The sequence below is a fragment of the Apostichopus japonicus genome, chromosome 19, assembly GCF_037975245.1.
Source record: "Apostichopus japonicus isolate 1M-3 chromosome 19, ASM3797524v1, whole genome shotgun sequence".
Taxonomy (NCBI): Eukaryota; Metazoa; Echinodermata; class Holothuroidea; order Aspidochirotida; family Stichopodidae; genus Apostichopus; species Apostichopus japonicus.
The window spans coordinates 4222218-4235228 of NC_092579.1; the positions used below are offsets into that span (position 1 = coordinate 4222218).

The 13011-nt window shown below is 36.3% G+C and overlaps 1 protein-coding gene across 1 annotated transcript in view; it reads right to left on the minus strand.

Moving 5' to 3' along the window:
* The window catches only part of LOC139960684 (voltage-dependent T-type calcium channel subunit alpha-1G-like), a 202711-nt gene that overhangs the window by 71520 nt on the left and 118180 nt on the right, over positions 1–13011 (minus strand). The window contains exons 9-10 of the mRNA XM_071959235.1: positions 12127–12428; positions 8287–8427 (exon numbers count right to left, since the gene is read on the minus strand). Of these exons, the coding sequence (XP_071815336.1) occupies positions 8287–8427; positions 12127–12428 (443 nt within the window). The remainder of the gene's footprint in view (positions 1–8286; positions 8428–12126; positions 12429–13011) is intronic.

A 13011-nucleotide genomic window follows, 5' to 3' on the forward strand; every position in this document is an offset into this window, starting at 1 on the left:
TCCGTATTACTCCGATCGATGCAGATCGGCTTGAATACTATTTTCTTCCCCGTATCACAGTCCTTTCGAGATTGTCGACCGTTGGCAGCCGCATTCAGCCGATCTTTCAAACTAAACTGGGATGTGTGAGTCAGTGGTGAAAGTTAAGCCGGATGTGTACACAGGCTGACAGTGACGCAAGGATTATAACATTCCAAAATTCGTCAAGATTTGTACTTAATGATTCCGAGCGAATGTTTACGTTATACCGTAAACAAACGAATCAAGTTACCTCATCGTATTTCAAAGTTTTCTCTCATTTCGCGACAAAAAATCTTCGTCTCCCGAGTCTTAAAGTGATTTCTCTGCTGGTGCTTAATTAATACAGCTGGAAAAAAAGGGTAATTTCAATCAGAGAGAAAAATTCACGCCAATTATGATATCCATTTCTTTCTTATATTTTTGGATGTTTCAAACAATGAAATATTTTCAAATTATGACTATTGTAATATTAGAAACAGAACATGATGACTCCAAAACTATGTATTGTCACTGAAATCAGTCATACTCTTTGTGGTGAAAACCATCCAGCCTATTTATTCACAAACCGTCCCCGTTACACCAAAATAGAACTACATATGTACTTCAGTCTGTATGAACCCTCCTAAAAACAACATTGTAAAAAGATTTTCCAGGTCAAGAAAGATATTATATTTTCGCATTGATTGTGGATACATGTTGATGATTATAATTCTATGCTAATAATATCTAGCTAATGCCAAATTGTAGATATTTTAAGTATTTACCTGTCTGTTGTATTTGAAGGAAAGAACAAAATTGTCCATAGATTTGGGGAAAATTCTGCAAATTCTTCAAAAAAATATATATGTTTTGGAGGTTTTAGTGAACAGTTTTAGTCATTTTCATACCATAATTTGAGCAAATCTTGGTACCTAGGCTTGGCAAAATGTCTGCACACTTGTAAACACACGCACATGCAATCGCTTTAAATATTGAATTAACTTAATTTGTCCCTGTACGACAGCTGAAAAATTTATTTGGAGTTGGACAAATTCCTTCCAAGAATTCTTCAATATTTACATGACTAAACAGTCAGTGTGAAAACTACAGCTCCCCCCCCCCCCCTCCTCTTTTATACTAACGATCATAGAAAATTCCATCCTTGCGAAACTTCCCACAGACAGTCTCCTCAACTGAATATTATATAGCAACTCTGAAGCACAAAGGAATTCAAACATCTTTACAAAAATTTAGCCAAAATTTATTGGAGCATTTCTTGTTTATATTTGAAATAGCTAGAAACTCCCTAATCGTGTAAGGTTTTGGAAACTGCCTTGTAAGGTAAAAAAGCATGTGATAAACGGACAAAAGTCACAAGACCTCGACTTGACAAACAGCAGCCGTAACGGGAAAAGTGCATTTATCCCGCCCAATTCTTTTAAGTCACGCTATCATCTTGGCATATATCTGATATACTGCAGACTCATTACAACTCTTTCTGCACTTTAATCCATCTTATTATTTTGGGCAGATTTTTGCCGCCATTTGGCCAAAATATACCATTTATAATATATCTATTCTTTTTTTTTTTATTTCAAAATATCAAATCGATAGGAACACTTAGACAGAATGTTTATTTTTTATATATAAATATGATCATGTAAGTTCCATATAAATTATTAAGACACACATATACTGTATGTATATATATATGTGTGTGTGTGTGTGTGTATGCATTTGTGTACAGATAGATGTATGGATGGATGGATGGATGGATAGACAGTGTGTCTGTGTGTGTATGTGTGTGTCAGTATATAGTCTGGTGTAAAAGTGTATAAATATCATGCAATTAAAGTGCAATTTACTATGTGGCCATTAGTTGATGAGATTTTGTCAGAAAGTAAATTCTAAATCTTCTCCAAGGTTCCGTAAACACGGTATAATGTACAAAAGTTCTATCAGACTGCGATCATTTTCACGAATGAAATGTCTACAAGTGATGTAGGCAATGAAGAAAATAAGTAATGAATTTTTGTAATTATCATCAACGGTATGAACCTGAGGTGACAATTGTTTAGGTCAAAAGCTTTTGTAAAACTTGGTGCAGTCTGATGGAAATTATTTAAGGATCAAATTGACTATTAAATTCAGACCAAAGAGCGATTTAGTCTTGCAAAGTCGTACAAAATGTTAACATCCAAAAGTGAAAACTACGCAACTGGTTATAGAGAGAAAAAAAACAGTTGCTCAGAGTGCTCACGTTACCTTATGTTGGAAGAGTTGACAAAAAAGTCACAAAAATGTAATTTAATTACTTGTAGCAAATTTAAAGTCTCAGTGACTATAATTGACTATACGACATTGTTAAGTTTGACACTGTTTATATCTACTATACTAGCAAGGAATAACAAACAAAAAAAACACTTGCCAATAGAAAGGGAAGTTATATTGATTCAAAGCAGATACTTTAGTGACTCCAAGTCACTATATCAGCTAACACTGTGGTATATGTACTACTTATATGCAGAAACAATTATAGCAGTGCCTAAAAGGAGCTGATATTAGCATGTAGCAACTAACTTTAAGTGGCTCCTTGTGACTACATGTTAATGCTTAAAACTATTTATATTAAATATTAGTTAGGGGCTGACATATACTTCCAATCAATACTTAAGTATTAAAGTGACCCTAAGTCATTACATGAGTATAAACATTGTTGTATAGTTAATTTTTATGTAGTAACAATAGCTAAGAGTAGCATGTAGGAACTAGCTTTAAGTGACTCCTCGTAGACTACATGTTAATGTTTAATACTATTTATATTAAATACTAGTATCAGAGAGTGACAACAACACTTACCTAAAGGAGCTTACTTATTTACTTTTCACCAACTACTTAATTATTAAAGTGACCCTAAGTTATTACATAAGTATAAACATTGTTTGTATAGTTTACTAGTTCATGTAGTAACAATAGCTAACATCAGCATGTAGCAACTTGCTTTAATATACAGACTCTAGATGTCTTTATGTTAAGTTCACACTGTTGCTTAAGCTATTAGTTGTATAGGAGACAATTTAGAGAGAGGGGAAAGGTAGAAGAAGCATGGACCCTTTTACTCCCCTTTTGATCCTTTGTTCTCCATCAACCATCTCTCTCCTGTTACGGATATTTTCCTAATTTTGTCTATCTCTTTGTGTCCTGCTACTGTCCACCATAATGACCATTTTGGTATTATTCATCAATCTGTCTTTGCTTCTAATTTACATTATGAATAGTTATCCTACTAGTCACTTTTCTCTTGATTGTATAACATGCATATCATCAGCATTGTCAGCTAGCTGACCCCTGAAGAAACTCATGTAATATGATCATCGGGAACTCGAAAGTCAACAAATACACCACTTTGTTTTAGTGTAAACAGATTGAGCATCAAGTATGTATGTATGTATTTTAGATCCACCTGCACTCGCAAAGAAGCCATCATTGGCTTATCAAAGCCGCAAGCTGACCGAAGTCAGTCTCTTAGATTCATATTTAACGTCCATGATTATGAACTGTCAACAACTCTGTAACTGGACGACATACATTAATCTTGGAGTGACTCGAACTCGGGACCTTATGATTGAAAGGCACCGATGTTAACCAGTGAGCTAACACTCCTATAAGTCAAAATGAAAAGCTGCAGCAGCTGCAGAATCTACTGCAGCAAGGCTGAATCAATATCAAACAAGAGAGGTTATCTCGGCAAAACAGCAGTGCCTATTGTGGGAAACTCAACGGCACAAAAAAATATTTCATCTTATGCAGCCTAGCTGCAGGATGCTGCAGCCCCCTCAGCATTCTACCTTTGACACATCGCCTAAACCAGTTTGATCTAATTATTGAAGTTCTATTTCCCACATGTCGCTCACATTTGAAAGAGGTTTGAAGAAGGACGGATATATCACATTTATATACTTGATATTTCCTCTACAAAATCACAAATCCCTCCCCTCCCCTTCCAAATTCCCCAAATGCCTTCAAATACACTCATTCACATAACACACACATCAAAACATACATGCACATAACATACATAAAAACATGTATGCATTCACACAACACACACATAAAAACTGTCATTCATATAACACACATCAAAACACACTTTCACACCACACGCACACACATCAAAAACAACACAGGAATCTACTTCATTCAGGCATTCAGCTACTCCCTTCAATCTGTTGTTTCCCAATCCATGTCCGACCCCAACGCAGAAATAAGTTATATATGTTATTTTTGATACAAGATTACAAATGGACTGAAATTGGTATTTAAAAGATCATAAAATGAAATCTACTTCTCTGTTTTTTTGTGTGTTTTGTGTTTTTTCTTGTGCCCCTGACTTTATTGCAATTTACTGGGAAAGAGGCCTCTGAAATACTGATGACTTCGTTTCAACCTCTCTCACTTGCGGTCAATGTTTTAGGTTTCTAGTATCAAAATCACAGCTGCCCTGGTGATTGCCTACGTCTTTTAAGCAATCTTCCGTGCTTACTTCCGTGGTCTAGAGTACGAAAATAATTTGCGGTTTCATAAATTGGAACAAGACATCGAGAGGGAGGGGAACATCAAAGGATGAAATAGTGGATCTTTAGATATTTCAACTGGAAAGATACTAAAAGCTAAGTTTGGGTTGAAGCTGGAGAGAAAATAAAATGAAAATAATACTGTGCTCTCTGATTTCACGTTCTTGACTCTCCCTCCCTCTGTATTTTTTAAGAGACAACTTAATTATTTCTGTCTGATTCCTAGTTTCTTTTTTTTTTCTCTACCCCCCCCCCCCCCCAGCATCCTACCTTTGACACAGTGTCTAGCCATTCAGATCGCTAAATAACTAACTGGGATCCAATTATCTGTAAATATTACACGCCCACTCTGTAAATGTTATTAACCACCCAATTCAACAACAGCTCCATGCATGGGCAAGAACTTTAGCCTTCTATCATATATTTTTGACAAAACTAATTTCCCACTGATTTTTTTTTTTTTTTTCCATTTTATAAGTCAAATCAAAATTAACACTAAAATACTGTACAGAAGGTTTGATTCCAAACTTGAAGGTTTCATTCTAGCTTCAAGAAAAGAAAAATGAAGGTGAAGATAAAACTGTCTATACATCAGAGTAATGACATGTTCTGAATTCCAAAGGAAGAAATTTGTAAGACTAGGAGGGGAAACTTGAAAAAAAAACTACAAAAAGTAGCAAATTAATACTAGTTTACACTTATTAATGTTTCTACATTGTGTAGGACCAAAACAAGAAGAGGGTAAACTCTTGTTTCCTACATTAAGTTCCACAAATAATAATAAGAACTCCAAAGTGGATATATGAAAAGACATCACTCTTGTATATTATGTTTAATATTTAGCCTTCCTGTCAAGCTGTCCAGATGTTGTCGTCATGTGATTAAATAAACACTAACGAGTGCTGCTCGAATCTTGGCTAATCAAGAAATTTCTAGCAACAAACAAAACTGATTAGATTTCCCCTGCCAATAATTTATCTGTTATATCAACACAGGAATCATCTCTCGAAACACCGATTCAAAACGTCTAAAAATAACGCTCCTTCCCTCCATCCTTTGTCCCCTGCTTTAGAGCCGATCACGTCATATACATCCGCCGATACAAAATCACGACACATTAGAAATTTCTGGCAAACTCACGGACAAACGGACGGATGTTTTGAGGGTGAAAATGTAAAAGCCCTTTGGTGACAACACTCTAGACTGATCGCATGCACCTTTTGCCTATAAATATATTCTGTGATTGAATACCAACTCTTCAACATCAAACACTGCAAATTAAACAGCCACGAGGGAAATGCGCCCTGCGACATCGGATGACGACGACGACACAGGCCGGGGTTTGAACTTCCTATGCAACGACAATCACCGAGCTATTAACAATCTCCCAGAGCTTGTAACCAGCATTGACGTCATCCATCTTGCAAGGAGAAAGAAGGAAACTAATTTCTTGGGCTCTGACTACCCTGGGATTTTGGGTAGAGATGATGGAATTTTTTTTCTTTCTTTTTTTCTTTCTCGGAGCTAAGAGTTTGTTAAGAGAAAATGAAAGAAAAAAGGAAACAACTGCTCTTTTACATCCGATGAGACAAGCTAAAGAGGAAATGGCAGTCTGTCTCCAGAAGTGTCTGGCATGGACAAATATTGCTGTGTTTTGTCTCGGCATGTTTCCATTCTGAGAGTCAGTACTACCAATAAAGTATGCTTCATACGATCATGGTAGACCCCGTGATTATGTCAGCATACAAACAACTTAGCGAAGAGAAGCAAGAAAAAAAAAAGGTTGATCAGCCTTTTAAAAGAAACGCTCTCCTTTTTAAATTTTGACTTTAACGAATAAATGAAATCAACTGAATACAAACACGCGCAATGTATGCGTGCCCTTTTTTTTTTCTAATTATCTTCCAAGGTTACATCCAGACATGAATAATACATAAACAAGGGAAGACCAAAAAAATACTTAAACACAACATTCAAAGGAGGTCACATTTTCACCCTCAACTCTTTCCCCTTTTCAATCGGTTTAACATCGTACAGAGTACACACATTATACTGATGAGGGTAAATCAAATAGTGAATTCTGTAGCTAATGTGTTTGTGTGCAGGCAGGAGATGCATTTGAGTTTATAACACTTCTAGCTGCCTTGTGTTGGTCTCCGACATTAAACTGAAGAAGCTGTAGATAATATTAAATTGTTCGTATGGAATTCATGTATCAGAGTCAAACATTATATTTATATCAGATTTGTTAGCCTTGTATATATAAGCCATCGCGAGTATTAACGATCGTCATCTGATAACCGACTTAGCGTGACCAACCCTTCAACAAACTTCTACGGTAAAAGATCCTACGCTTACGCCGCCGCCAACTTATGGAACAAACTTCCTGCCAACATTCGCCATGCACCTTCCTTGGGAATTTTCAAATCCAAACTCAAAACACACCTTTTCCGGCTGCATTTCTATGAAACATAAATATATCTTTCCTTTTATGGCTGTTTTAGTGTCACCATTTTACATAATTGAATTCCATTGCAATATTTGTGCAATATATATTTGCTATGTGTTTTATGCTATTATTGATTCTGTATATTGTAAAATAGTTATATAGTTATTTTAGTAGTTTTTCACATATTTGATGTTGTTTTACACTGTATTTTTAACATTTCCTTTACTGACATTGTGTAATTTTATCTTTGTTAGGTGTATTGGTTTTGTATTTATGTTTTACGACTTTGTTTTTATGTATTATGTTTTGTAAAGCACTTTAAGCCTTTGCATATTGTGCTATATAAGTTGCATATTATTATTATTATTATTAACTACCAGGAGACATACATGACCACCCAAGAGTATACAAAAACACAGATGGACGGACGGAGAGACAGACAGAAGTACAGAGAGAAGCTATCAGCGTTTGATACTCCATCATAATTCCTAAACAATAACATAATATTAATATCATAATAAGTATTCTCTGTGATAAACACTCAGAGACTATTGTATTGGGTGATATGTAAAGGTTATTTATTATTATTATGATACATCTACATTAGATGAATACAGGCAGATATAGAGCTGGGCTAAAATGGAGAGAAGAATACATTATATGGCACAGGGGAGGTAAGGGGGGGTGACAATAAAGGTAGTTTTAGGTGTAAACAATTATCAATTCTTAAAGTACAGCTTCATATTAGCCATAATATTATGAAAAGGTCGATGTAGTTCATGGGGGCAGACTAGTCCTGGGATTAAAAATAAACAACTACTACAAAAGCTTTCATATTTAAGTATGGAATCTGTTAGCTTTCATTGAGTTCACTGATATTTAGCTTAATTATATTCTGGTGTGTGCTAGTGGGAGGGTAGGTGGGGGGGGGGGGGGTGGGGTGGGAGTATTTGGAGGAGTGTATATGAGAAAGTACACTTGCAGAAGGCAACAGAAACTTACCATTGGTGGTACACATTGACCTGCAAACTGTTCTAAAAATTAATTATACTTCTTTTAAGATCTGTAATGTTTCATTTTCAAGTTTGGCTTTATGGAGGAGCAATATAAGATGCCTTCCTCTCAAAAAGGTCTCGCAACCACTAACTTCATCTTGTCTCCTCTATATTCCTACTAATGTAACAGATCTTTTCCTCATCATTTTTAACCTCCTCTCTACCAAAAGACCTTAACGATTAAAACAACTGACGGCGTTGCACGTACCTGTCCGTGGAATTCGATCCCCATACTGAGTGTATTGATGAGGATGCTGGCTAAGATCCCTCGCATGAAATATTTACTCTCTACGATTTCTCTGGTTTTCATCCTCGACCAGTGAATGATACCTATAGGCCTCCGTCGTATCTGTGGAACAAAACAAACAAACAATGCCCGACTGATTCGATTAAGGAATAAAAGAGCCATCTTAAATCATCATTCGCCGCTCGAAGCGTGAGAGAGCACAGGATTACGAGATCGCAATAATATCGCTAGACAGCTTCTTCGGAATACATTCGCTAATGCCAATCATGCGTACAACCATACAATGACGGTCTCTTCACTGAATGATCTGTAATGACCTTCGCTAGAAATAAGGCCGAACCAAAGAATCGAACACAGCTCCTATAATACACTTACAGAGATAAACAGCAGCTGTAACGTTATGTTCATTATGACACACGTTTTTTTTACATAATTTCTTATGTGAGTTACTGTAATAATTAGTAATGTAACCAAGCAGCAATGGGTGTTGGGGGTGCTCTGCCAATCTTTCCCTACTTTAGAATTCTCCTTTGTCTTAAAGACTTGCATAGCAGGTGTGTATTATTTGTCACACCCATTCCTGCTCCCAGGACAGCCACTTAACAAGCCCTATCTTACAGACCAAGGTGTACCTCAGCACCTGACCAATTACTCAAATACTGGAGGGAGGTGAAGGGAATCCCATTCATTCATCACCACAGTGTAGCCATTTGTAACAAATTTGTATTAAGAATTATTAAAAAGAACATAACCAAACTCCAGTTCCCAACTCGCAAATCCAGAAATACCAAATACACAGAAGAACTCTGTTCGACAACATCGCACAGCATAAATTAAGTGTTGCTGTGACCAGATGTTTTTAATTGTATACATGATCATTGTTACCTTTTTAAAGTATGACCCCATCCATCTTATCTATTTGGAGAACTTCTACCTCGAGGACGCATGTTTAAATTTTGTGTTTTCGATCGGTAAATTTGATGAATGATCCCGACCTTGCATATATCTTTGTAAGTGTACAATGTTTCCCCACAATAATCACGGTACATGTATGGATAGCTTTAATATGCAGCGAAGTGAACCGACTTTGCCAAATTATTGCAACCTTCGCTTCTCACATTATCTAAGTAATGTTTGATGTTGTGTACTCTTTAAGGCTTACGAGATGCATATAATTTACATGCTACCAGTATATGTGGTTCCCTTATGAATAATTCATAATGCACATACTGTAGTAGCTCTGTATACATCTACATTTGTCATTAAATGATATTGCCTAACATGTTTGCAGGTAAGCCATATAAGTAACATTTGCAGACATTTGAAACTGTCACAGTATCAGATCTGTTCTCTACATTACATGAAAAACAACTAGTCAGTTTTGAATAGTCTAACAATGTTCAAATATGGACAGGCAGAATTTGTGGGATTTATGGGATTGGAGGGTGGTGGAGAGGGGGTAGAAAGAGGAAATGTTATGCCCCAAAGTTACTATGGATGCACCCCTTATACAATCCATCATAGGAACTGAGGAGGTAATACCCAGACCCCCTTATGGGCATCTCCTAAGGAGGGTTCTATGTTTCACGCAAAACAAAATGAAATGGATTACATATTGAAACCAAAAACAGGCAATATTAAAATGATATCTTGAAATAACATTTCTTTTTCAAGTCTGTTCTTACATAGCTCATTCAGCCAGTACCTACTGTATAGCTATTGTGAAAGTTGAATGTAACCGAAAAAAAATGTCTGATTATTCTAATAGTCAAACTATTTTGTTTTCCATTTTTCTTTCCTTTTCTAAGTACCTGAGTTTGTTTACTTAACGTCTTGAAACCTTCTTAAATGTTTAATTTTTATTCATATCTTAAATCCATGCATGTATTTCTTGTTTGTTCTGGTGATTGTTCAAGACCAGTAGCAGGTTTTATTAAGCAAAATTATCAAGAAAACATTGGAAACGAGACATTTCTCAAATTTTAACTTTTTCTAGAATGTTCAAAAATCGTAAGATTTGTTATTTAATTATTGAAGATTCACTGGTCAAGGAGCATAGCAAATTAGGCACTTGGCATACCCTTTCGAAGATTCTAAACTAAGCAGATTTTGATTCCAAGCAAAATTTTATTCCTCCACTCCATGCCCCTCCCCCCTCCCCACCCCCTCACAATAACTCTATTTTACTAAAATGGAGCCTAAATGCATATATGCTTAGTAATGGAACACAATGATGAAGAATGTAACTATCCCTACTGTTGATGATAACAATGTCTGTCCTAAATCTTATATGCAAATTTCACATAAAACATGTGAAAGCTATTTTTAGAGGCTATTATTTGTTTACAACATCAACAACAATGTTATGACACTAGTGTGTATTACAATGACAATTCATCTTGTGCCCTTTTCTAACAAAAGAACAAATCTGTAAGTTATGAAGATGACAATAGTCTTTAGACGAGAAGGCCGTTGCATTGCTTTATTTACTGTTGCTAGACAAAAATATTGATCTGTGTTGAAAATTGAATGTGGCCTTTTGTTCCACAGCCATCAAAGATGCACGTTATAACCAGAGATTGCATCAAACTCAAAGTCATAGATGGGCGAGTTCAGCGTTAGAACACATAGGATTTGTAAGTATGACATGAGTGGCACAGTTACATATATATACATATATATATGTATTTACTCCATTTATGCTCCATAGATCTATGCACCTTAGATTATAAATTTATCACTATATACTATACAACACAGATGAAATATTAGAAGCACAAATTTGAGAATAACGAAAAGTGCATATTTGTGAAATTCGTAATATATGCATATCTGAAAAAGTCTTTGATCGTTGCCTGTGTTGTATAAAGTGTTAATTCTTATAATAAATGTATCATACATGGACAGGTATTGTATTATATGAATATATTTATGCAAATATATATATGTGTATATATATGTGTATATATATATACACATATATATGCTCCTTACAACTCTGAATCCTAGACACAGACAAAACAAAACAACACTGTCCAGCTGCACTTATTTTCTATGATACAAATATAATTTGTATTATAGTTTTATGTGGAATACCGTCCCATTAATACCAGATTACCTAATCTTTGACTAATTACAGAGAATTAGATAATTGTAGAGTAAATATTGATAAGTGATAGGTAAAGATGACTCACTCTAAACCCTGCTCTATGCTCCACATCCGAGTCCGCCCCGGTTACAGAGAATTAGATAATTGTAGAGGAATATTGATTAGCGATAGGTAAAGATGACTCACTCTAAACCCTGCTCTATGCTCCACATCCGAGTCCGCCCCGGTTACAGAGAATTAGATAATTGTAGAGGAATATTGATTAGCGATAGGTAAAGATGACTCACTCTAAACCCTGCTCTATGCTCCACATCCGAGTCCGCCCCGGTTACAGAGAATTAGATAATTGTAGAGGAATATTGATTAGCGATAGGTAAAGATGACTCACTCTAAACCCTGCTCTATGCTCCACATCCGAGTCCGCCCCGGTTACAGAGAATTAGATAATTGTAGAGGAATATTGATTAGCGATAGGTAAAGATGACTCACTCTAAACCCTGCTCTATGCTCCACATCCCAGTCCGCCCCGGTTACAGAGAATTAGATAATTGTAGAGGAATATTGATTAGCGATAGGTAAAGATGACTCACTCTAAACCCTGCTCTATGCTCCACATCCGAGTCCGCCCCGGTTACAGAGAATTAGATAATTGTAGAGAAAATATTGATAAGTGATAGGTAAAGATGACTCACTCTAAACCCTGCTCTATGCTCCACATCCGAGTCCGCCCCGGATGTGTCTTCGTCTTCCTCTTCCTCCCCAGAGCTGGAACTCTCATCCGAGGCATCCTCCTCATCCCTGTTCCTCAGGCAACTTGGTCTGTGTACTAGACAAGGGGCGTGTGTAGGGCAAGGGGTGTGGATAGGACAAGGCGTGTGGACGGGGCAAGAGGTGTGAGTGGAATGACCTGCAGGTGGAAGGACGGGGTAGGGGTTAGTCAAGGGAGGGGCTGATAACCTTTGTGCTAAAGGCTGGTGCAGTGGAACAAGGGTATCTGTGAAAGCAAAGATAAAGAGAGGGAAAAAAAATTAGACAAAAGGGTAGACCCCTGGGTAAACAATAACAGTTAATGATGAATATTATATCGCCATGGGGATACAGAAAAAAATTGAGTGACCAGAATGCAGCCTGTGTCAAATTGTTATACATTATGCAGGGACATTTTCAAGTGGAATCATTCAGGGATCAATTGAATGTTAAAGTCTTCGTATAAGCAGTTTCGAAAGCCCAGAACTTTTCACCTTTTAAAAATACTATTTTTTCCTGTGTAAATACTGCCATACCATCTTTTGCCCATGTATACAGTGATAAGACCATTTCGCATGACATTTCGCAATGGGATCCCTGACAAATTATTTCCTGGGATTAGTTCTCCTAGATATATGCAATATGCACTTACGGGGCAGTAAACAAGAAAGTAGTGGTTGACTACCAGCTATGAATTAACTAACAATGAAAATGAAACTGGGGTTATGGGAAAGATTTAAAATTTCCCAGACTAATATTAAATTACACACTACAGGATCAGGCTTTCTTAATAAATATCTCCAAGTTTATCTTTGGAAATGCATTAGACC